We start from the raw sequence: 25,816 nt of genomic DNA on the forward strand, positions 1-25,816 counted from the left end.
ATGGGCATGTTGCAGCAGTATGTAGGAGGGAGAGTCCTAGATGCGTGAAGTGTGCAGGAGGGCATGAGACAAAAGAATGTGTAGTTTCAGTGGAGAAAGTTGTGTGTGTTAGTTGTGGGGTTGCCCATGAGGCTGGAGCTCAGAGGTGTCTGATGAGAGAAAGGCAGGTTGAGGTTGCTCGTACAGAAAGTGTTATATGCTGAAGCAGTGAAGAGAGTGGTAGAGGAAGATGGGTACAGGGTGAAGGGACCCTGAGATAATTCCTGTGAGTAGGCAAAGACTAACAGAGTGATGGGAAAAATATTTGCATCAGTAATGTAGGTTTCTTGGCATTCATAGCTATGGTTGTCAATTGTACTGCAGTAATGGATCAAAAGTCACAGAAATAAAGGTTGTGGTGGCAGCAGCAGAAATACACTTGTGATTGCGAGGTTTTACTGCAGAACAGTTCAGGGGGTGTTGAGTGGTAGTGTTCTGTCCTCCCAGACTGTTGGGCTGGAGTTTGATTAGATTTATTTACCCTATCTAATCCTACTCCAGCCCAAATAAGGGTAAATAATGGAGTGGTGTTTTTTTTTTAGAGAGAGAGAGAGATGGCTAATAGTTGGCATGGTAATTTTTCCTTTTCCCCAATTTTATAGTACTGTGCCACAAATTATTGAATGTCAGTAGGCCGTGAATGGCGTCACACCCTAGTACATTAGGGTGCGGTGTCTGCACCTTAAATTGAATGCGATCCGCAAACACAATCTCAAGATTTTCTCCAACTGCTAACATCAGTGGAATCTGAGGACGATTGCTGGGACGAGGGTTGATCGGAGCTCCGGTATCAATCGTTGATAAACACACAATCAAACCTTTCTCTGCGTGGCGGCTGTTCGGCACGGCTGTGCTGTGACTGGGGCAGAGATGGTATGAGATAGTGATAGAGAAGAAAGTCAAGCAAGTATGGAGCAAAGCGGTACAAGGGGTGATTAGGAAAGAGAAAAGGAAAGCGGGAGAGAAAGGGAGTAGGGGTTTTAAGGGGAGCGAGAGGTTTAAGGAGGCAGAAAAATACGTTTTAGGAAAGCAACAGTTTCCAACGCTAGCGGCAGTTTCCAACGCTAGAGGCAGAGAGCGCAGAAGAAGTGCGAGATAAGTTGCGAGGGGAGCATAAAGTGATTCTGAAGTTTAGGGAGGAAGGGAGAGTTGGGGCAATGAGTCTGATAAGGTTGACGGCTGTGATAAAATAGTTGATTGGGGAAGTTATCAATGCTAAAGAGATGGGAGCGTGTTGGTTCTGTAAGAACATGGCGCAGAGGGAAAAATCTCTCAGGGTGAAGCAAATAGGGAAGTGTAAGGTGGTGTCGAGCTGCTGGGATGTTCAAGCAGGGAAGCAGTGGATTAAAGGAGTGATAACAGGAGTGTCTGTCAGTTAGCATTAAAGAGGTTAGCAACAACTTGAGAGGTGTTTTATTGAATGTTCAAAGATTGCAAGCACTAAAGTGGTGCAATTAGGGTCGACAGCCTGTCTATTCTGTTACACATCAAGGACAGGGTACTGCCAAATAAAGTAAATATAGGATATGAGTTATTATGAGAGGGCGTATGTACCGAAGCCTTTAAGATGTATTACTGCCAGAGATTTGGGCATGTGGCAGCAGTTTGTAAAGAGAAAAAGAGGTGCTAGGTGAGGAGTGGAGCATAAGTATGGGAAGTGTGGGGATGGTGTATAACCAAAGTGTTGCAGCTGTGGGGGCGCTCAATAGTGTGGCATATGGTGGGTGTGTTGCCATGAAGCAGGCAGTGGAAGTGCAACAAGTGAGAGTGGAGAGAAGGGTGTCATATGCTGAGGCAGTGAGGGTGGTCCAGGAGAGATGGGTAGGAGCATCTAGACAGAGTATTACAGGGCAGGTGGGCGGCGATATGGCATACATAGATAAAAGAAAGCTGGTGACGTTTATAGCAGGAGCTATCAATAGCACTGCTAAAGTAGAGTAGCTAAAGTAGAGCCTAAAACAGAGAGGATTCAGCTAATAGTGAATGCGGCTGGGAGGCGTCTGAGAATGACAGGGTTGACATGGGAAGAGGTTAGAGATTACCTCAATCAACCAAGGGTGGAGTAATTTATTACTGGATCTTTGTTATGGTGGTAGTACTACCATGGACTGCTCGAAGCGTGTTGGCAGGAGTTCAAGCAGTTCATAGTGGATATGCCAGGTAAGCAACAAAAAAACAAGATGGCGCCAACAGAGCTGGTTGCCTCGCTTCAGATTCTTAAGAAACTATGCAGTAATTTGTTTTTTTTAATGTATTATTTCTTACATTGTTAACCCAGAAAATCTCAAGTGTAATTACATACAGCCGGGAAGAACTACTGGATATAAGAGCGACGTCAACTTACAATCAGGAATAAGACTTTCCCGAAGCGGACCCTTTGTTCAGACCTCCACCTTGGACATGGGATCTTATCTCAGAGGCCGACACAAAACAACACGGTTGCGCCGCAGGAGAGGCAGATGGAGCAGTCTACTGGTCAGACTTAGAAGTTGAGCACACCATCCACCGCTTCCGAGCATACTACTCGCCAATGTCGAATCTCTAGACAATAAGGTGGACGAAATGATGGCACGATTTGCCTTCCAGAGAGACAGAGATTGTAACATTCTCTGTTTCACGAAAACATGGCTCACTCTGGATATGTTCTCAGAGTCGGTACAGCCACCCGGTTTCTTCATGCATCGCGCCGACAGAAACAAACATCTCTCTGGTAAGAAGAAGGGTGATGGTCTATGCCTTATGTTTAATGGCTCATGGTGTAATCATAACAACATACAGGAACTCAAGTCTTCTTGTTCACCTGACCTAGAATTCCTTACAATCAAATGCCGAACGCATTATCTACCTAGAGAATTCGCTTTGATTATAGTCACAGCCGTGTATATCTTCCCCCCAAGCAGATACCTTGAAGGCCCTGAAAGAACTTCACTGGACTTGATGTAAAATGGAAACCATATATCCTGAGGCTGCATTTATTGTAGTTGGGGATTTTAATCTCTCTAGGACAGGGGGACAGTCACGTCTCACTTGGCCAAAAGCCAGGAAAAATGCAGAGTGGCAAATTCAAATAAAATTATATAAAGATCAAGCTTTCATTAAATCACACATGTAAGATACTAAATTAAAGCTACACTCGTTCTGAATCCAGCCAACATGTCAGATTTTAAAAAGGCTTTTCGGTGAAAGCATAAGATGCTACTATCTGATGATAGCACAACAGTAAACAAAGAGAGTAGCATATTTCAACCCTGCAGGCGCTACACAAAACGCAGAAATAAAATATAAATCATGCCTTACCTTTGACGAGCTTCTTTTGTTGGCACTCCAATATATCACAAATGGTTCTTTTGTTTGATTAATTCTGTCTATATATATATATATATATATATACACACAAAATGTCCATTTATTTTGCGTGTTTGATCCAGAAAAAACAGCTTCCAATTTGCGCAAAGTCACTACAAAATATCTCAAAAGTTACCTGTAAACTTTGCCAAAACATTTCAAAATACTTTTGTAATGCAACTTTAGGTATTTTTAAATGTTAATAATCGATCAAATTGAAGACGGGTCTATCTGTTTTCAATAGAGGACGAGAGGTAACTAACGCTACTTTTCTAGTCTTGCCCAACTCTCAACAGTAGTACCCTGTTCCAAGATGGCCGTACTTCTTCATTGCACAAAGGAATAACCTCAACCAAATTCCAAAGGCTGGTGACATCCAGTGGAAGTGGTAGGAACTGCAAACAAGTGCCTAAGAAATATTGTTTCCCCATGAGAACCCATTGAACAGACAGTGACCTCAAAAATAAATCATTCTGAATGGTTAGTCCTCGGGGTTTTGCCTGCTACATAAGTTCTGTTATACTCACAGACATGATTCAAACAGTTTTAGATACTTCAGAGTGTTTTCTGTCCAAATCTACTAATAATATACATATCTTATATTCTTGGCATGAGTAGCAGGAAGTTGAAATTGGGCACGCTATTTATCCAAAAGTGAAAATGCTGCCCCCTATACCAGAGGTTAACAAAGCTAATCCGAGAACAAGGCTTCCTGCATCTACAGATGCACAATCGAGAGCATCCTGGCGGGCTGTATCACCGCCTGGTACGGCAACTGCTCCGCCCACAACCGTAAGGCTCTCCAGAGGGTAGTGAGGTCTGCACAACGCATCACCGGGGGCAAACTACCTGCCCTCCAGGACACCTACACCACCCGATGTTACAGGAAGGCCATAAAGATCATCAAGGACATCAACCACCCGAGCCACTGCCTGTTCACCCCGCTATCATCCAGAAGGCGAGGTCAGTACAGGTGCATCAAAGCTGGGACCGAGAGACTGAAAAACAGCTTCTATCTCAAGGCCATCAGACTGTTAAACAGCCACCACTAACATTGAGTGGCTGCTGCCAACACACTGACACTGACACAACTCCAGCCACTTTAATAATGGGAATTGATGGGAAATGTAAATATATCACTAGCCACTTTAAACAATGCTACCTTGTGTAGTGTTGCTTACCCTACATTATTCATCTCATATGCATACGTATATACTGTACTCTATATCATCGACTGCATCCTTATGTAATACATGTATCACTAGCCACTTTAACTATGCCACTTTGTTTACACACTCATCTCATATGTATATACTGTACTATACCATCTACTGTATCTTGCCTATGCTGCTCTGTACCATCACTCATTCATATATCCTTATGTACATATTCTTTATCCCCTTACACTGTGTATAAGACAGTAGTTTTGGAATTGTTAGTTAGATTACTTGTTGGTTATTACTGCATTGTCGGAACTAGAAGCACAAGCATTTCGCTACACTCGCATTAACATCTGCTAACCATGTGTATGTGACAAATAAAATTTGATTTGATTTGAAATTCTATCAGCATTTTGAATGAGCGACATGAGCTGGTAGCAATCTGGACCATTGCTAATCTGGACAATTGCTTCCGCGAGCCTATAGACAGAAACTAAAACAGGAAACGCCCATGCTCAGGTCTATCCAACGCTGGTCCGACCAATTGGATTCCACACGACAAGATTGCTTTGATCACGTGGACTGGGATATGTTCCGGATAGCCTCAGACAACAACATTGACGTAGACGCTGACTAGGTGAGCGTATTTATTAGCAAGCGGGTCGGTGATGTTGTACCCAATGTGACTATTAAAACCTTCCCTAACCAGAAACTGTGGATTGTTGGCAGCATTCGCGCAAAAATGAAAGTGCTAACCACCGCTTTTAATTATGGCAAGGCGACTGGAATCATGACTGAATATAAACAGTGTAGCTATTCCCTCTGCAAGGCAATCAAACAAGCAAAGTGTCAGTATAGAGACAAAGTAGTCGCAATTCAACGGATCAAACACAAGACGTATGTGGCAGGGTCTACAGTCAATCATGGATTAAAAAAAAGAAAACCAGCCCCGTCGCGGACATCGACGTCTTGCTCCCAGACAAATTAAACAACTACTTTGCTTGCTTTGAGGAAAATACAGTGCCACTGACACGGGCCCACTACCAAAGCCTGTGGGCTCTCCTTCACCGTGGCCAACGTGAGTAAAACATTAAAACGTGTTAACCCTCCCAAGGCTGCCGGCCCAGACCGCATCCCGAGCCGCGTCCTCAGCGCATACGCAGACCAGCTAGCTGGTGTTTTTACAGACATATTCAATAAATCCCTATCCCAGTGAGCTATGCTTCAAGATGGCCACCATTGTTCCTGTTCCAAAGAAAGCTAAGGTAACTTAACTAAATGACTATCGCCCCGTAGCACTCACTTCTGTCATCATGAAGTGCTTTGAAAGACTAGTCAAGGATCATATCATCTCCACCCTACCTGTCGCCCTAGACCCACTGCAATTTTCTTACCGCCCCAATAGGTCCACAGACGACCCAATCACCATCACACTGCACAATGCCCTATCCCACCTGGACAAGAGGAATACCCATGTAAGAATGCTGTTCATGGACTACAACTCAGCATTTAACACCATACCACCCTCCAAACTCATCATGAAGCTCGAGACACTGGGTCTCAACCCCGCCCTGTTCCACTTGGTCCTGGACTTTCTGACGGGCTGCCCCCAGGTGGTGAAGGTAGGAAACAACATCTCCACCCCGCTGATCCTCAACACTGGGGCCCCACAAGGATGCGTTCTCAGCCCTCTCCTATACTCCCTGTTCACCCATGACTGTGTGGCCATGTACATCTCCAACTCAACCATCAAGTTTGCAGTACAGTGGTAGGTTTGATTACCAACAACGACGAGACGGCCTACAGGGAGGAGGTAAGAGCTCTCGGTGTGGTGTAAGGAAAATAACCTCTCACTCAACGTCAACAAAACAAAAGAGATGATCGTGGACTTCAGGAAACAGCAGAGGGAGCATCCCCCCATCCACATCGACTGGACAGTAGTGGAGAAGGTGGAAAGTTTTAAGTTCCTCGGCATACACATCACGGACAAACTGAAATGGTCCACCCACACAGACAGCGTGGTTAAGAAGGCGCAACAGCGCCTCTTCAACGTCAGGAGGCTGAAGAAATGTGGCTTGTCACCTAAAACGCTCAAACTTTTACAGATGCACAATCGAGAGCATCCTGTCAGGCTGTATCACCACCTGGTACGGAAACTGCACCGCACACAACTGCAAGGCTCTCCAGAGGGTGATGCGGTCTGCACAACGCATCACCGGGGGCAAACTACCTGCCCTCCAGGACACCTACAGCACCCGATGTCACAGGAAGGTCAAAAAGATCAAGAACAACAACCACCCGAGCCACTGCCTGTTTACCCCGCAATCATCCAGAAGGCGAGGTCAGTACAGTTGCATCAAAGCTGGAACAGAGAGACGGAAAAACAGCTTCTATATCAAGGCCATCAGACTGTTAAATAGGCATCACTAAGAGAGTAGCTGCTGACAACATACAGACTCAAATCTCTGGCCAACTTAATAAATGTTATAAATTGATTTAATAAAAGGTATCACTAGTCACTTTAAATAACGTCTACATATCCTACATATATACTGTATTCTATACCATCTACTGCATCTTGCCTACGCCGCACGGCCGCACTGCATCTTGCCTATACCGCACATCCATATATTTACATGTACATTTTCTTATCTTTTTCTTTACATTTGTGTGTATAAGATAGTCTTTGTGAATTTATTAGATTACTTGTTAGATATTAATGCCCTATCTGAACTAGAAGCACAAGCATTACGCTACACTCGCATTAACATCTGCTAACCATGTGTATGTGACAGGAAACATGTCTCAGTCTGACTGTGGAGGGATATGTAGTGGTTTCTAGGGACAGATATGGGGGGGTGAGCCACCTTCATAAAGCAAGGACTTTATTAAGGTGGCAAAGGTATTGAACAGGAATGTGTGGTGGTAAAGGTGTGGTTGAGACTGCGAGGAAGGGGCTAGTGGTAGTGAACTACTATAATCCTTGTCAGATATTGGACTGGGAAGTGCTGGAGAGGGTGGAGGGCCAGAATTGAAATAAGGTGATGTGGTGTGGGGATTTTAATGGATGGAAATGGCCAAGTGATGGAAAATCTGATAGTAATTAAAAATATGGTGTGCCTGAATTATGGCCGAGGGACCAGTATCTATGTAGCCAGAGGGAAAGAGTCTGCCTTGGACCTCACTCTGGTATCTAGTGCGATGGCAGGAATCTGTGAGTGGGAGGTATGGGAGGAGTCGACAGTAGGGAGTGATCATTACCTCATAGTATGCACAGTTGGCCGGAGGGAGGCAGAGGTGTCAGTGGATGGGGTAGGCAGGTGGGTGTTTGGAAGGACAAAGTGGGATCCGTTTCAGGAGCTGAGTGAGCAGGTGATTACTCAGGTGGATAAGAGAGGGGATGTGGACAGAATGAATAACTTGGTGAGAACAGCATTAGTGGGGGCAGCTACTGAGGCTACACTTCAGGGAGGAGAGTTCAGGGAGGAGGAGGAAAGCAGTCCCATAGTGGACAGAGAAGTGTGGGGCAATGATGAGGAGTAGGAACAGGGCATTTAGAGCACAGAAAGGGACAAATAACTTCCAACATCTGATTCAGTATAAGCAGGCCCAGGCCCTGGTGAGGAGAACTATCAATCAGGCAAAGGGGTCATGCTGGCGTTGGTTCTGTGACACCATTGGAAGGGGATGATTAAGAGGATGAGTGGGGTCAGAAGGGAGTGGGGTTATCCAGTGTTGACACGTGGGAAGGATGTGGCAGTAACAGGTGAGGAAAAGGCAGAGATGATGGCCAAATGGTTTGTCCAAGTGCATAGCTCTGCAAATTTGTCAGGAGGGGCGGAGGGGGAGAGAGAGAAAGAGAGGAGCACCCTGGAGTGCTAGAAAGGAGGGATGACGTAAATTATGTGTTGAATGCACCATTTACTATGGCAGAGATGAAAAGGATAATAGATAAGCTTCGGTTAACGTCACCTGGGAAAGATGAGGTGTGCTATGTTATTTTGGCCCATTTTTGTGATGAAGCACTGGATAAGGTATTGTTGTTGTACAACAGAGTGTAGGAGGAGGGGAAACTACCAGGCAGCTGGAAGGAGGCAGTAGTGGTTGGATGTTAGCGGAGCCCGAGGCTTGCACCGAAGGTCAGGATAAAGATGAGTCTGTGACAGTAGGAGTAATGTTTAGAAAAAGTGGACCCTTGCCTTTTAGCTAATCCATTTGTGATTTCAGGGTGGGTGAAAACAGAGTTGGGTGCTGTTGAATTGGTGAGGGTAACCAGAAGTGGTCTTGTGATAATTGTTAGTGTTCCTGCTGGTCAGAGGGAGTAGGCGCTCCTGGTTAAAAGAATGGGGGCAAGAAATGTGAATGGTTTTGCTCTCGAAAAGAGCGCCATTGAAAGGAGTGATTACTGGGGTAGCAGTAAATGTAAAGGTTGACCAACTGAAGGGGAAGATTCCCGGTGTTTGCGGGTGGCATGAGTGGTGAAACAGAAGAATTATTGTCTGTTCTTTTGAATTTTGATGTGGAGTCTGGCCGACAAAGTGATGTTAGGATTTATAATTTATCATGTTCGAGCTATTATGCCGAATACATTTTATTGTTACAGGTGTCAAGCTTATGGGCATGTGGCAGCAGTGTGTAGGAGGGAGGTTCCTAGGTGTGAGAAGTGTGCAGAAGGGCATGAGACAAAGGAATGTGTAGCATTGGGGAAAGTAGTGGTATGTGTTCGTTGTAGGGGTGCCCATGGAGCTGAGGATCAGAAATGTCCTGTAAGAGAGAGGCAGGTTGAGGTTTACAGAGTTAAAATAGTGCAGCATATGCTGAGGTAGTGAAGAAAGTAGAGGAAGATGGGTCAAGAGGGAGGGATCCTGAGAGGAGTGGTGTTTGTAGTGTATACTGTATGTACCAGCACAGAGGGATAGGCCAACAAGTGATATATGTTTCAGTAAGATTGGATTTATAGCAATGGTTATCAACTGTACTGCAGGGATGGAAGGTAAGTCACAGAAAATTGGGTTGTGGTGGCAGCTGCAGAGAAGTATTTGGGTGTGCGAGATTTGATATCAGAAGAGTTACAAGTGTTGGTATAGTTTTTTTTAAAGCAAAGTATAAGGGAGTTATACTCCAATCTAGTAGGTGGCGGTAATGCAAACATTTATTGGATGCCAACCGCAGTTAAACCTAGTCGAAGAAGTGCCTCACCGTACTTGCGGTTTTTCATGATTACAGAAGATAAAGTTGGACGCAAGAATGTATACAACAGCGTGCTTCAAATAACAAGTGACTGTGGAGGATTTCATAAACATTGGCTAGTAGGCTGGAGAGAAGGTAGCAATCTAACTAGCTAAAACAGCAGTCTAACGTTCGCTGGCTTGATAAAACAGTCCATTAACTTTACCTAGCTACCTGCCACATTATCTATCCAGCTGCAAGATATTGTGCAAAGCTCAGTCTGCGTTTCATCTTGCGACACAAAAAGGGAACATCATGGACAAGGTAACTTACCGGCAAAACGTTTTGCGAAGAGAAAGCAACCACCTAGCTGGCAGCTTAGCAAGACAACGTTAGCTAATGTCAGTTCAGTGATCTCATCATATGGCTGTTCATTTTTCAGTTATTTCATTGTATGATCTGAAGTAGCCTGCTCGCTTTCTGTCTTATTGGTAACGTTCATGTGTTGCCATTAAATACTTAGTTAGCTTGTATCACATAACAATGAGACAGATATTTCACCAGATGGATAAATGTGAAGCATCCGGTTGGCGTTTCCACTCACTATCAAATATGGTAGTGAGAGGAAGCCCAGTGTCCGGCAGTGGGAGAAGATGGAACGAGATGGATTTTGGCCGACATTCTGTTAATATACTAATCGATGAAACATTTGATCTCAATAGTTTTCTGTAACCAAAACAAAGGTCTGTTGCAAACAGTGGGCTTTTTTGTAGACTTTACCCTTTTACAAAGTTTTGTTTATTTATTTTAAATTTGCGTTTAGACGGGGTGCAAAGGCGTCTCGAGTTATTGTACACGCGCATTTGAGTAGGCGTTCCCCAACGGAAATATGCAAATGTTGCTAGAACACGCCAATTGGATCTCGCTATGTCGTGCTTTTGGGTCTTCCCCCCTTGCTTGTTCTGCCCACTATGGCTCATTTGTTCCCATTTGAAACGACAGACCACAGCCTATCTTGTTTTAGTTATACAAATCTTTGCTTGTATCTCACCTGCCAGCCAGCAAGCCAGATAGAATCCTCCACTTGTTTCGACCATATGACAGGGAACGCCCAGGGTGTCAGCCACATGGCATCAGCCCCGGTTTTGAGCAGAGGTGTACCCCACCCACCGAATGGTGTCTTGGAGCTCACTTATTCCAGAACATACAGTCCTTTGCTTCTCTGTAGTTTGAACCAACTGCTGTCAAAGGGGCAGTAAAGAATCCTTCATATTGAACTAACTAGATGTCAACCTAAACTAGCCATGTACCCCAACTCCTCCACTGAGTTGAGCGCAGACTAGAGTTTAAAAAAACATTTTAACCTCTGATTCCTTCGAGTCACTCTGTGTCGATACTTAAATGTACCCATGTTTGTCCTCTGTTGCGTGCCTTTCGCTGTTTCTTTTTAATAAAACTTTAATTAAAAATACAACCACCTCGGCGCTAATGCTCATGTGCCAATTTAATTTCAATGTGGAGGAGGTACTTAGCTAACCTAAAACCGGACATCATAGATAAGGCAAGGGATGGTACAGAATCTTGCAGGGCAAGAGGCTTGGTCACCCATGAACTACAGGACTAGGATGACGCTCTGCAAAATTGGCAACTATTAGATGTAGTCTACACCTTTGCTTAGCTACACAACACATACTGAATCATATTTTTCTACAGGCAGATTTCTTAAAGGGTCTCCCTGTTTACAACAAGAACAATTTCAGCCTGTTCCATGCAGACCCTGTGTGCAAAGCATCGGTGAGCACTTACTCATCTATCAGAACATTTGTAATATGACAGATGAACATCATCAGTCTTGCTCCACCTGAAACGATTTTAAATCACTTTTTACAGAACCGAAGACCATCCGTGTACCTCCCGACATGCGAGTACCCCTCAGAACAGAGTAAGTTCCTTCATCCTTACTGGAGAGCACATACTTCATCGATGGTGTTTATTTTCTTTGTCTTGGGAAATATGTACTGCTAGAAATGTAAAAATGTATTTTAAACTCAAGCCATTTCCCCTCCCAAAACAACTAAATTATTCCTCATAAATGGATTTCTTTTACTTCCTAGTCATTGTCACGGAGAAAACAAATATCCTCCTTCGCTACCTTCACCAACAGTGGGACAAAAAGGTGAGTTGGCGGGGGCTTCCCATTCCTGAATGAATAGATACATTTATGAATAGCAAGGTGTCATGCAAGAGTAACAGATGTGACCTGTAACAGACCAGGAACTGCTTAAAGCATGGTCAGCAATGCTCACTCTGAAACTGGAACATCAACTTTGTAGAGGAGGTTGTCAATCAGGTGAGTGAAAGCACTGATTGTCCTCCTCTGTTGAACAGAATGCAGCGAAGAAGAGGGAACAGGATCAAGGAGAGGGAGGGAGTCCAGCACCTCCACACAAAATTGCAAGGACAGATAGCCAAGAGATGAACGAGGACTCTTAGGAGTGTGTGTGTGCATCTGGAGGAAGTACAGGCACACAACAGACATGACTATAAAGACATACGAGACACTCACACTTTGACAAACAACCTGAGAAAATGTTCACCCTGGTTTGGGAAAATGAAAAAAAGTGGCTTTTTTTTTTTGTTACCTTCAAAGAGTTTCCTGCCTTGTCTAGTGCCCTGTTTTCAGCTTCACTCGCAAGCCCTGACCACATGGGGCGCTGCAACATCTTTCCACACAGTTTACAGACCCAATACACTGAACTTCTGCCTGCCACAGCAGGGGAGGACCCGAGGATGTATATAAACTCTGGTTTGATGATGCAATGTATTGGCCGTTGAGAGGCTTTGAAGCCACTGGTCGGCCATATTGGCACTCTCCAGTAGGAGCAGTCCGCCGTAGGAATTCATGGAATTCAACAGTATTTCAATTAAATGTTTGAAGAACAAAATTACATGCATTTCATTTTACAGTAACCCTAGTACTCACAAAAAAATATAAACATTTAATGTTCAGCTCACATAATATAATTTAAAAGTATGTATTAGTGTCTAATAGACTGTGTCAAAAACGAATGTGCCTTCCACAATCTTTTTTTTTTTTTTTACAATGGAGGATTACCAAGATGGCTGTGCTGAGGCTTCAATACAGTGCCCCCTGTCAGTCATCCAGGGTTTATACACATCATTGGGAAGAACCCTCCCCCTGGACTTAATGTTCAACGTGCATTATCTTCCATTCTGCTCTGGATTTGTTTGTGTTTGAAGTTTGCTGCTTTGTTTTACTGTCAATTTTAGTTCTGAGATGTTAACTAGGACAAGTCAGTTAAGAACAAATTCTTATTTACAATGATGGCCAAACCTGGACGATGCTGGGACAATTGTGCGCCGCCCTATGGGACTCCCAATCACGACTGGATGTGATTCAGCCTGGATGACAAGTGACTCAATAGTATACTCGCTTAGTTTGAATTTTTGCTGCTTTCTGGCAAAGTATCCCTGTTAAACAAAAATGATAATATGTCATGCCAAATTGTTTTAGTCACAGGTGTTGACTACTCAGTTTGCTAGAATTGCTTTTCAATTTGTTTATACTGCAATTGATGGACCCATTAGGTATTTTAAACTCAAACGTTATAGCACCGGTAGAACAAAGAATAGTAGCCTACATCAATTGAGGGGAAGAGAGAAAGTTGTATTCAGTATGAAGACCTACAGTGCCTCCTGAAAGTACACACCCCTTGCACATTCTTCACATTTTTGCTGCCTTAGAATTAAATCTAAAAAGGAATGAAATGGGATTTTTTTTCTCCACCTTGTAGATCGGTTGAAAAATAAACAAATGTAGTCCTGTGTTGTCTTTTTATTTTATTTTTATATAGCAAAATGTGAAGACTGCAACTTGTATGTAAATATAATAACCAGTGCCAGCTGTTAGATATTAAGGTCTTGGCTTGATATTTATCAAAATAAATTACTTTGAATCTGCCTTTTTGTAAAAATGAATACACGTAGCTACATGGATATTATACTAGATGCTGTTATTAAATGTTAAGAGAAGCACTGCTACCCAAATGTTTGATCTTGAAGAAGAAAAAACGTCAAACTTCCCGAGCTGGGGGGGAAGTTGTGTGGAGAAGAGGATAAGGGAATAAAGATGGTATGATATGTAACAGACCACTTGCCGTGGAACGCTAAAATAGGTGCAGTCGCCATCCTGCCTTGTTCCAGAGATTTAGTTGGTACTAGCACTGGTGTACATTCACAACATTGAAGATAAAATAGTAATGAAAAGAGATGACATGATTAATATCTGCTCTGGAGGTCGACCGATTTATCGGCATGGCCGATTGATTAGGGCCGATTTCAAGTTTTCATAACATTCGGTAATTGGCCTTTTTGGATGCCGATTATGGCCAATTACATTGCAATCCATGAGGAAACTGCGTGGCAGGCTGACCACCTATTACATGAGTGCAGCGCGTCAAAAGGACCTAGTTGCTAGTTAGCATTAAACTTATCTAATAAAAAACAATCTTCACATAATCACTAGTTAACTACACATGGTTGATGATATTACTAGTTTAACTAGCTTGTCCTGCGTTGCATATAATCAATGTGTTGCCTGTTAATTTATCATCGAATCACAGCCTACTTCAACTTCGCCAAAAGGGTGATTTAACAAAAGCACATTCATGAAAAAAAGCACTATCGTTGCACAAATGTACCTAACCATGAACAGCAATGCCTTTCTTAAAATCAATACACAGAAGTATATATTTTTAAACCTGCATATTTAGTTAAGAAATTCATGTTAGCAGGCAATATTAACTAGGGAAATTGTGTCACTTCTCTTGCGTTCAGTGCAAGCTGAGTCCAGGTATATGCAACAGTTTGGGCCGCAGCTCCATGTGAACTGTGAGCTAATTTGCCAGAACCTTACATAGACATTGACGGTTGTGCAATGTAACAGAAATATTTAGACTCAGGGTTGCCACCCATTCAATAAAATACAGACGGTTCCGTATTTCACTGAAAGAATAAACTTTTTTTTCCCTCAAAATTATAGTTTCCGGATTTGACCATATTAATGACCAAAGGCTCGTATTTCTGTGTTTATTATATTATAAGTCTATGATTTTATATTTGATAGAGCAGTCTGACTGAGTGGTGGAAGGCAGCAGCAGACTCGTAAGCATTCATTCAAACAGCACTTTACTGCGTTTGCCAGCTGCTCTTAGCAATGCTTGATGCACAGCTCTGTTTATGACTTCAAGCCTATCAACTCCCGAGATTAGGCTGGCAATACTAAAGTGCCTATAAGAACATCCAATAGTCAAAGATATATGAAATACAAATGGTATAGAGAGAAATAGTCGACACATCATAATTCCTATAACTACAACCTAATAAAATGGGTTGATTAATCGCCATCTGCTTTTTTTGGTCCTCCAATAATCAGTATCTGTGTTGAAAAATCATAATCGGTCAACCTCTAATCTGCTCTATATAATACATTTTCTGTAACGTTGCACCCTTCAGAACAGGCCCCAGACCTATGTTAATATTTACACTGCTCAACAAAATCACTGCAAATATATTTTCCAGATGCTGCAATCGAAGTGAGTTGACGGTTGTCAGTGATGTTCCTTCTGTAGGTCTACTTGCCATCCTCTGACTTTGAAGCATAATGTTATGCTTCTACTAAACTGTTCTCAATACACATGCTACGCCTTGCCCTGTTTTATTGTGTATAGATGGGTTGGCTGACAACATCATGAAAATTATGGGCGCACATCGATGTGGCCGGAAGGTGCACGTTATGATTCTGAAAAGTCAGAAAAATTGCAACAATGAAAAGAAGCTGCCTTGTGGGGGATCGTAGGTGGCTTGTTTCAGTTCATATCTTGTTATTGAAGCCATGTCTTGTTTTGACTGATGTCTATGCCTATATGGCAAAGATTTGCTAGCTAGCGAACCAACAACTGTAAATATGTATTTGAGAGACAAGTGCTCATTGTGCGAATGTATTTGTTTTCAATAAACATTGAGATTAAATATAGTTTACTTGTCAACAGTCTAAGCCAACCCCGTCTGTTTTGCCCCATAGATGCGTATGTGTCGAAACAACTAACCTATCTATGTAGGTCAAATGTTCTTTTCAGCTTCGCTCAAAAAAAAAAAAAGATTTAAAAGTAGACCGCTGCTGGAAACTAAGACATTGCAGTGCTTAAGGCATCTCTACAGACCAGGGTTCAATCCCAGCCTGTGTCGCAGCTGGCCATGACCGGGAGATCTATGAGGTGGCGCACAATTGGCACACAGTTGTACGTGTTAGGGGAGGGTTTGGCCAGCCGGGATGTCCTTGTCCCATCGCGCTCTATAGCACGCGCTCTAGCAACTTCTTGTGGCAGGCCGGGCGCATGCACGCTGACTTCGGTAGCAAGCTGTAGGTGTTTCCTCTGACACATTGGTACGGCTGGCTTCCGGGTTAAAAGCGAGCAAAAGTAGCAGTGCGGCTTGACAGGGTCATGCTTCGAGAATGCATGGCTTTCGACCTTCGCCTCTCGGCGATGGGACAAGACTGTAACTACCACTTGGATATCTCAAAAATTGGAGAAAAATGAGTAAAAAGTACCCAAAAATTATAATACACATTTTTTAAAAGTTGTTTCCGTTATGTAATTGAAACAATGTAAATGTACATTTGTTTCATACTTTCATGTTTCAGGGAAGAAAGAAATGAACATTTCAGTTTACATTTGTTTTATTATCTATTTTCAAATCTTACAAAAAATATGACAAAATAAAATAAATAATCCCATTTCCCAGTATTATATTTTTCTTGAAAATAAAGATTTTTTTTGTACAGTGGTACATTGGAAGAGAACATGATGTCTTGTCAGTGAGGCTGTTGTGAATAAGTTTTTTAAAATTTAGTTGAGGTTTAAGGGAAGGGTTCTACATACTGGTAGCTGTACAGTACACCTGTACACCTCCACTTCACGGCATCAACAGCACTCCTCCCACAAGTCTCCAGAAAACATATGTTTTGGGACTGAGAGGGACCTTTTCATTATAAAGTTGGAGGAAATACATTCCTAGCATGCAAGGAATGTGTTTGCTGGCCTCGTAAATGCTCGCCAGCTAGTTAACCTGTTTGCAATTCCTTTAGCGTTGCTTGCTGGATAGCTACAGAAGGTTAGCTGGCTAGTTAGCTACTGCCATCAGTTGTTGTGTTGGTATCATATTTGGCCTATTCCACCATTTGTAGAATGCATACTGGCATTTGAATGTAGCGTGGGATAAGGGAATCCGGACACGGTAGACACATTTAAATATAGGTGTAGACACGACGCATTCGTAATACCATGATCCAGAACTCTGATCGGATATTAAACTGAACTGTCAAGTCAAATGTCAAGTCTAAACATGGCCTCAGTTCTCTTCTCGTAACCCTTGTAATATTTGTAACTAAGCAGTGGAATGATAGAACATCAAAAGGTAAACTCTTTCAGAGTACTTCCTTACAGTTTTAAAATACGTATAGTTGCATTGATACGGACATGAACCATTTCACTACTTCTAAGAAGCTCTGTCTGATAAAAGGGTCAACGTGTTTAGTGAGGCCAAAGGACATGGACGGCCGCTGACCCAAGGCAGGCTGCATCTCGATGGTGAGCTCCTCGTCTCCTTTCCATCATCGGCACTTATCTGAAAATACCGGACAGGTAAAAGCAACATGTTAGTTGCCTGCTGGGAATTTGCTTTAGCTTGTCCATTTCTTTCAGATCAGGGAAATAGAGGAAGCCATTCAGAACTACGAAGATACAGGTTGTATCAAAGGTGAAACAAACAAAGAAACCAACCTAGTCTGGTTCCAGAGCTGCGGCAGGCAGGTGTACCATGGATGACTGTTACTAACAATAGTCTATGACAGAAAACCTAATCAAACACTTCCAAATGTGTCTGACTAAGCAGCTGCAGTAAAAGAGAACAAAATTGAAATCATGTGTCATCCGTGGCCTAGTTATTTGGCATTATTCACAAATGTATGGTGACGATGATAGTAACCAAATGGTTTCCTTGTTATTTGTACAGAATTACTTAATGGCTGTAGAGTGAGGGGGAAATGTAATGATAAGGTCAAACAACTGCTCTTTTTGTTTCCTTGAAGTGCCTTTTCAGCTCAAATACATTCTCATGTAACTACTAGTTCAGTCAGTCAGAGCTCAATACTCATTGTTTCAATCATATGCATGAAAATACTCAACCTGGTCTCAGAGCATTTCTTATCATTCTGTACATAAATCCAAGAAACTCCACTTAGTATGATGTCGTATGATATGTATTAATTTGTGATGTCCATCACCAACATTGTATGATATGTTACAAATTACAATTCGTATTATATGTTACAAATTTGCAAAACATCCAATATGTTACAAATTTGCTAAATGTATATGTTACGAATTCTAGCTAGGTGTCTAACATTAGCTAGGCTAGGGGTTAAGGTTAAAGCGTTAGGGTTTGCTAAAATGATTAAGATTAGGGGAAGGGTTAGCCTAAAGGGTTAGGGGAAAGGTTAGCTAACATGCTAAGTAGTTGCAAAGTAGCTAAAAAGTAGTAAGTAGTTCAAGTTGCTAATTAACTATAAATTGTCCATGATGAGATAAGTCACCATACTAAACATAATATATCATACTAACTTGAGTGTCCCGGATGTACATGTACTATGTCTAGTCTATGAGACCAGGCTGAAATACCATATTGAGTTTCATTGCAGAAGCATGACATTATTTTGTAGCTTGTATAATTACAACAAGGCAATCCATGCAAAATGAAAGTTTATGCATGTTTTTGCCAAAATTCATATTTGATAGGCATTTTAGGTAACCTCATCTCATATTTAAAGCACAGAGAGAGATGAAAAGTACAGTGAACCAGGGAAGCTTCCTTAGATTAGGTTTCCTATTTCAGAAGGGAGACAGCTGTGTGTCTGGTTCAGCCCAGATGGAGAGAGGAGAGATGAGATGTTAATACCCACACTGAGAAGCCAGGTAAGATGGAGGAGATCGAAAAATTTGGGTGGTGGAACAAGAGATGCAGTTGGCTAAGGCATGGACCAGTAGAAGACTAGTGTATATGGCTGAGCCACTATGTCCCTCCAATACTATATTATTGCAAAGATCCTGGCCAAAGAGGATGACATGGAGGTGCAAAGTTAGTTTACTGCATGTCTCTGTGCTGAATCTCTGCTGTGAATTGCAGTGGTTCTTCTCTTTAATGAAGAAGACTGGATGTACTATGAGTTTATAGGCACAGATCTAATGTTAGATTAACTTCCCCAAATCCAAAATTTAACAGTAGGGGTAGGGGACACACAACTGACTGCTGATCAGTATCCAAGGACAATGCCACCGTACTCTAAATTAGAGACGTACAAACCACTTTCTTGTTCTCTTGGCACCATCCTCTGGCCACATTATAGAAAATAAAGATGTTTGAATAATCCCTTTGGATTTTCTTATAAAAGGAATATAGAAATCTGGCATCTCCAGAAATGTAACTATGTTCTCACATGCCAGAAAGGTACCGCTTTGGCAACATCCCAAATGACATATGTCCCCAAAGACACAAGGTGAAGTAAAATATATGTCAGCTCTCAAATGATTGGGATCATCAGCCATCCAGATGAAATAACAACAGCATCAGTATAAAATACTAGCGATAGAAAAAGCAAGTGTTTGCATATGTTAGGTTGTGTTATGAGCCAGGCTGGTATGGTCCTTCCTTACACCTGCAGAACAAGCTCTGCTGTCTCAGTGCAGTACTTCGGGGTTTAGTGCAAATGTTCTCTCTTTTCTATCTCACTAATCTAGTCAGATCTTTGTGTTGAAATGGAGTGCCATGATTAGTATACTGTCTATAATGTGTCTCTCTGCCGGCTTGAATGGGGAGAGATTAGAATGGCACACAGTAGACTACAGTAACCTAAACTCTCCATAGCACATACTGTATACTGTCTAGTCTACACACACATCCATGTCAACATCCTGTGGCATCTTCCTTCATCGGACTCTCAGTTTCCTGGGCAGGCATCAGTCAAAACAACTGTCATTCTCTCCCTCTCTTTCTTTTCCTCTCTCCCTAGAACACATACTGATACGAGACAGTATGTGTTGGTTGTCTTTTATCAAACAACTTTCATCTCGGTCTTTCACAACATCCACTCTCACTGTCAGACATACACTTCAGATATTCCTGTTGTTTTCTTGGGAGGTATATACTAAGCTCGGGTGGTTCTTTTTGCTTTGTAAATAAAGCTCATAGCACTTCATGTATGTCTTTAAATGGGAGATGAGGCTGATGAGAATGAACTTCACGTGTTTTGCAGTACTGCCCAAATTTTAAACACTGATTGATATTGCATGGCTAGCAAAGCCGCTTCGTTTAAGTAGAAAAGCTGATAGGCCTTCATAGTTCAAAATTTGTATGAGATCAGGCGACCATATTGTGGATACTACGAAAGGTCTCATTATGCCTTTGATAAATGTTTTTCCTTCTCTCCCCAAAACCAGGCTATTATGTTTCAGTGGCAAGATGGCCACCAAGATGATTTAAATTTTCAGATGAGAATAAATCAAGATAAACTGCTCTCCCTTTTTTCCCCCAAAAAGTTTTAGAAACACAGCTCATGCATGTCTATATGTATTGCAGACAAAAGTGAGGTATGTGTGTGTCTCTAAGCGCGCACGGGTTATGTTATCATCATCAACACCATCAGCCCATTCCCCTCACAGCCTCTAGGCAGTGTCTACATACACAACCTCAGACAGCATGGAGAGGCTTGGCCTTTTCACCCCACTTATTTTTTCCTTGTAGTAGATATATCAAGTTAAGTTCTCACAGCAGTTTATTATCTCTTTCCAAAGAGAGACTAGACTTTACGGTCCGGGGAGTCTGTGTGGTGTTCGTTCTCCCCTGCGTCCCCTCCAGGTGAACGTCTCTCTTCCGTCACCCCATTCAGGTCAGACTTGGTGAGCTGTTTGTCAGACACCTGGGACCCCTCTCCTGGTCGGGGTAACTGGGTCCCATTCACACAGGAGCCCCCCTCCGACTTCCCAAAGTTAAACAGTTTCCCAGGGTTGAATGACTTGCTTGGCGACTGAGACCACTCCTGGTTACCACTTGGGACGGTCGCAGACATCGTGTTATTCGTTGCCGTGGCTGCCGCTACTGCAGCAGCAGTCGCTGCCGCTTCCTTCTTATTCTCGGGCGACTTGAGGAACTTGAAGCTAAGGAACCCGGGGAGCTTGGGTTCGTTTCCGGTGGGAGACTGAGGGGAGCGCGCGCTGCTTGAGGAGAACTTGTTCTGTAAGGGGATGATTTGTTTGAGCTTCATCACGTTGTTGTTGGCCAAGAGGGAGCTGGGCCTCTTGGGCTTGTCCCCCCCTCCACCCCCCAGTGTGGGACTTCCCCCTATGGCTCTTGTCGTGGTGGTCTCCCCCAGAGGAGTCCTTCCCCTCATCTCTCTCCCTTTCCCTGCGAGCCTGATACTCCGCCTGCCTCTGCCTCTCCTCCTCCTCTCTCTTCCTCCTCTGTAGCTGTTGATAGTGTTGCTGTGCTTGCCGCTCGTGCCTCTGTAGGGAGAGAATCAACCGTTACAACAACTCATACAATCAGTCTGACAAAACTGTGCACACTCTGAACCGAGAAACTATCTATTCACTCTTCACCTCTACCAGGTACAGCCAGAAGAGGATGGTTTCTTTTCTGGGGAGTTTTCCTACCCAATGTGCCTCTGCTTGCTCTTTGAGCTCTAGGCCGGGTTACTGTATCACTTTGGGTTACTGGGTCACTTTGTGACAACTAGTGATATAAAAATGGCTTTCTAAATCAATTTGATTGATTATTGATTGATTGATACAATAAACTCCTCACAACACCAATGTGATTCAGGCATGGACAATTTACCTTAAAGGCCTCCCTGCGTTGGTACTCCAGTTTTGCTATCTTCTCTCCTACCCAGCTGGGGATATCTGGGATCGCTACGTGAATGATGTACTTCAGCAGGATGGCAAAGTGCTGAGAGAGAGCGAGCAAGAGAGAACGTTATAACATTTAAAAAACCGGGCTGGTCAGGCCTTTTGAGTTAGCAGGCCCAAGCCAGAGAGCTGTTTACCTGTGAGCTGTTTACTGGCTGCAGTGCTGTGTTGTGTTTATTTAGCATGTTGAGACTGTCCTATCCTGTCCACCCCACTCCCTCCCCTTTATACCTCACCACCGGGAGTGTGACAGAGTGGTGGAGATGTCCAGAGATCATGTAACACTTGAGCTTTCTTACAGGTACGTACAGTCTCTGGCTAGGAGTAGGGTTCACATCACTCACCACCCACCTGCCCTGTCAACAACCACAGAAGTAGCCAGGAATGATCCGCCTCATTTCACACTTACTCATTTTTACTGCTATGGGCACTTAGTTGAATAGCTGAAAGCTGCCTCAGAGAAGGATACATTTCATTGAGGTAGCTGTGGCTAGCTTCAAAATAGTATTGCCTGTTTCTAAGCTTTCATAGGGGCTTAAGACACACCTGCTGCTGACTAGTGAGCAAGACTAGCTTCAACATGGTAGATACCATTCTAACGAAAATCCCTTCTCTGGGATGTAAAACAACTTTGACATCTTTACTTACGAAAGATTTAAATAAAGGAGGAAGCTCATATGAAATTGCAAATGACATGCCCAGCAGTCTCCAAAATATTTGTCATATTTATTATATTGACTTAATTTTAATCTCATCTGAAAGCCTGCTAGTATACTGCACACTGAGGACGGCTTGATGCCAAAACGCATTGGTGGAGCTGCAGGTCATAATAAACGTTTGAAATGTGTCTTGGAAGACGCTACTATGACCACAGCCCCCCGAGGTGACTTTTAAAGAGACAAGTCTATAAGGCCTGCTGGGCTGCTGTCAGTTTGAGAGGTTGAGCTGCTCTGAGATCAGTTGACCAGCCATATATCCTCCCCTCAACTATTAGAAGACGTCAATCAAATCTGACTCTGGATCAGTGCTGAGAGTTAGTCTACCTCCTACAAAATCCCTATTTAAACCCTGCCAACACTGAAACAGAGTGAGACTCAAAAACCCCATCAGCCAACTGAGCTAAAGCCTAGGCATTAGCTGATGTCAGGTGTGTGACTGTAGTAGTCTGTACTTCGAGGATGACAATGGAGATGATGGCCATCTCAGGGCTGAGCCAGGGGAAGAGTCGCTGCAGCTGACCACACTGACCAATCAGGTAACAGTTAACTATGATGCCGATTAGACCCATGGCTTCCATTGCTGTCTGCAGAAAGAGACACACACACACACACACACACAAGACAGGCTTACTGTATTTACATGCAGTATAACACATGCTTTCAAAGCTTACACAGGGTAAATTCATGATTAGGTTTATACTAAAGGACAGGGCTCTGTTTATGAAATATTAGTGCTGGGCTGCAACAAAAGCCCGTGAACACTGTGGCCTTCCATAACCAGTCCCCTGTTCCCACTGCCAGTCTTAGGACTGTCCTTTATTCCTACCTGTCACTGTCCCTTAGTCCAACCTGTCCTTGTCATTGTCCCTCAGCCCTACCGTCCTGTCCCTCTGTCCTACCTGTGCCGTCGCTCAGTACTATCTGTCCCTCAGTCCTACGTTCCACTGTCCGTCCCGCAGTCCTACCTGTCACTCAGTCCTACCTGTCACTGTCCCTCAGTCCTACTTGTCACTGTCCCTCAGTCCTTGTCACTGTCCCTGTCCTACCATCCTGTCCCTCAGTCCTGCCAGTGTCCCTCACTGTCCCTCAGTCCTACCTGCCAGTGTCCCTCAGTCCTGCCAGTGTCCCTCAGTCCTAGTGTCCTCAGTCCAGTGTCCCTCAGTCCTACCTGCCAGTGTCCCTCAGTCCTCAGTCCTGCCAGTGTCCCTCAGTCCTACCTGCCAGTGTCCCTCAGTCCTACCTGCCAGTGTCCCTCAGTCCTACCTGCCAGTGTCCCTCAGTCCTATCCATCCTGTCCCTCAGTCCTATCCATCCTGTCCCTCAGTCCTACCTGCCAGTGTCCCTCAGTCCTACCTGTACTTCAGTCCTACCTGCCATTGTCCCTAAGTATCATTTCTACTTTTTTTTGTAAGTGCTTTCAATTTGACATTATATTAAGTACTGAGCTTGAACAGACTGTTCTACCTGCCACTGTCCGATGCTCTCCACCCTCTGACCAAAGGGCCTCTGCAGGCCGGTACAGAGCTTTAAGGCGTCGCTGCGGATCTCTATGATGTTGTTAATGAGAGCACACATGGCCGCCAAGGGGAAGGCTGAGGAGAAGAGAACCACATAGCCAAACTGGACAAACATCTCCTGGTAGTCCTGGAAGGTGTCCTGGAAGGGACAAAATACACAACAGACACTGTTACCACTGTGACATGGATAGATGATTATCACAGTGTTTAATATCTTTATTGTTTCAGTACAGAACAGAAGTTGTGTAAATGTAGTTGTACATGTATGGGAAGTTAGCTAGTCATGGCTAACTTTGCCTCGCACAGTGACGTCAAAAGACCTAAAGTAAATATCTTACTGATTCTCAGTGCAAGACACAGACACCATGTATTTACATTTCTTGGTGGTAATACATACTGTATCTGCACTGTAGGGTTGTTCCACGAAGAGTGCCTTTTGTGTCTCTTTGATATTTTAATATGAAATTGTGCACCAATATATTGCATTTTAAAAGCCAGTTATATTAGGGGCCTCCCAAGTAGCGCAGTGATTTAAGGCACTGCATCGCAGTGCTAGCTGTGCCACTAGAGATCCTGGTTCGAGTCCAGGCTCTGTCGCAGCCGGCCGCAACTGTGAGACCCATGGGGCGGTGCATGCTTGGCCCAGCGTCATCCAGGTTAGGGGAGGGTTTGGCCGACAGGGATGTCCTTGTCCCATCGTGCTCTAGCGAGTCCTGTGGTGGGCCAAAGATGGCACGCTGACACGGTCGCCAGGTGTACGGTGAATCCTCCGACACATTGGTGTGGCTGGCTTCCAGGTTAAGCGGGCATTGTGTCAAGAAGCAGTGCGGCTTGGTTGGGTTGTGTTTTGTTTTCGGGGGACTTAAATCACTGCTCTCGACTTTTGCCTCTCCCGAGTCCGTACGGGAGTTGCAGCGATGAGACAAGACTAACTACCAATTGGAAACCATGAAATTGGGGAGAAAAAAAGGGGTAAAATATGAAGAAAAAAAATATCAGCCAGTTATATTAAATTAAGTGCCTTTTAATATAGACCACATGGAGAATTCAATAAATCTTATTTTTATATGAATAAAGACTTGCTCAAGTGCTGACATACAGCATTTTGACACGCCCCCCTGTGCACCCTCTGACTTATAGGAAGATTTTAACCCACTTAACCAACATTTCTCCAAGTTTTCACCATTAGTAGCTAGATTTCCATCTAATTGGTGATAGATTTTCATGTGCATATTCTAAAATTTGCATGAAATAATATCCATTTTCCCACCAGATATGTTTCAATCAAATATGTGTTTCTATCAAAAAAAGGCTTTGCGTGATGATGTAGTGCACTTAAAATACCCTTTGAAGTCAAATGGGTTTCCATTGCATTTTCAACTCTACTGATGTTTTTCTCATAAAAATGTTGCACTATATAGCATGTGCCCACTCTGGTATTGGCACTTGTGCTCTAGCCAACAGCTCTTAGATACAGTGCGGGTAGGATAGCCTACATGAGATTATTATGGAGAGCATCATGTTGTGGGGGTGCTTTGCTGCAGGAGGGACTGGTGCACTTCACAAAATAGACGGCATCTTGAGGGAGGAGAAATTATGTGGATATATTGAAGCAACATCGCAAGACATCAGTCAGGAAGTTAAAGCTTGGTCTCAAATGGGTCTTCCAAATGCACAATGACCTCAAGCATACTTCCAAAGTTGTGGCAAAATGGCTTAAGGACAACAAAGTCAGGGTATTGGAGTGGCCATCACAAACCGCTGACCTCAATTTTATAGAACATTTGTGGGCAGAACTGAAAAGGCGTGTGCGAGCAAGGAGGCCT

General features: G+C 43.4%; 3 protein-coding genes across 3 annotated transcripts in view; 1 reads left to right on the plus strand and 2 right to left on the minus strand.

Moving 5' to 3' along the window:
* The window catches only part of LOC112251034 (protein ABHD8), a 32,282-nt gene extending 21,967 nt beyond the window's left edge, over window positions 1-10,315 (minus strand). The window contains exon 1 of the mRNA XM_024421674.2: window positions 10,047-10,315. The gene's annotated coding sequence lies outside the window, so the exon portion shown is untranslated. The remainder of the gene's footprint in view (window positions 1-10,046) is intronic.
* On the plus strand, window positions 9,692-13,559 carry LOC112251042 (DET1- and DDB1-associated protein 1). Its single transcript, XM_024421697.2, has 5 exons — window positions 9,692-10,037; window positions 11,427-11,507; window positions 11,604-11,655; window positions 11,828-11,889; window positions 12,102-13,559. Exons 1-5 carry the CDS (start codon window positions 10,029-10,031, stop codon window positions 12,204-12,206), a joined length of 309 nt encoding a protein of 102 aa, XP_024277465.1. The 5' UTR covers window positions 9,692-10,028; the 3' UTR covers window positions 12,207-13,559.
* Window positions 13,560-16,455: 2,896 nt separating this feature from the next.
* Window positions 16,456-25,816, minus strand: part of LOC112251047 (anoctamin-8-like) — a 58,849-nt gene continuing 49,488 nt past the window's right edge. The window contains 5 exon segments of the mRNA XM_042321745.1: window positions 16,456-21,186; window positions 21,188-21,349; window positions 21,684-21,794; window positions 22,926-23,057; window positions 23,938-24,129. Coding sequence (XP_042177679.1) covers window positions 20,647-21,186; window positions 21,188-21,349; window positions 21,684-21,794; window positions 22,926-23,057; window positions 23,938-24,129 — 1,137 coding nt within the window. The 3' untranslated portion in view covers window positions 16,456-20,646.

The sequence above is a fragment of the Oncorhynchus tshawytscha genome, linkage group LG01 (assembly GCF_018296145.1).
Source record: "Oncorhynchus tshawytscha isolate Ot180627B linkage group LG01, Otsh_v2.0, whole genome shotgun sequence".
Classification (NCBI taxonomy): domain Eukaryota; kingdom Metazoa; phylum Chordata; class Actinopteri; order Salmoniformes; family Salmonidae; genus Oncorhynchus; species Oncorhynchus tshawytscha.

What these genes read in the sequence shown, in the direction of transcription:
- LOC112251042 (XM_024421697.2), top strand. An exon ending in CGAGTACCCCTCAGAACAGA is followed by an intron (nt 11,656 to 11,827) that starts GTAAGTTCCTTC and finishes TTTACTTCCTAG; the next exon opens with TCATTGTCACGGAGAAAACA. An exon ending in ACCAACAGTGGGACAAAAAG is followed by an intron (nt 11,890 to 12,101) that starts GTGAGTTGGCGG and finishes TCTGTTGAACAG; the next exon opens with AATGCAGCGAAGAAGAGGGA.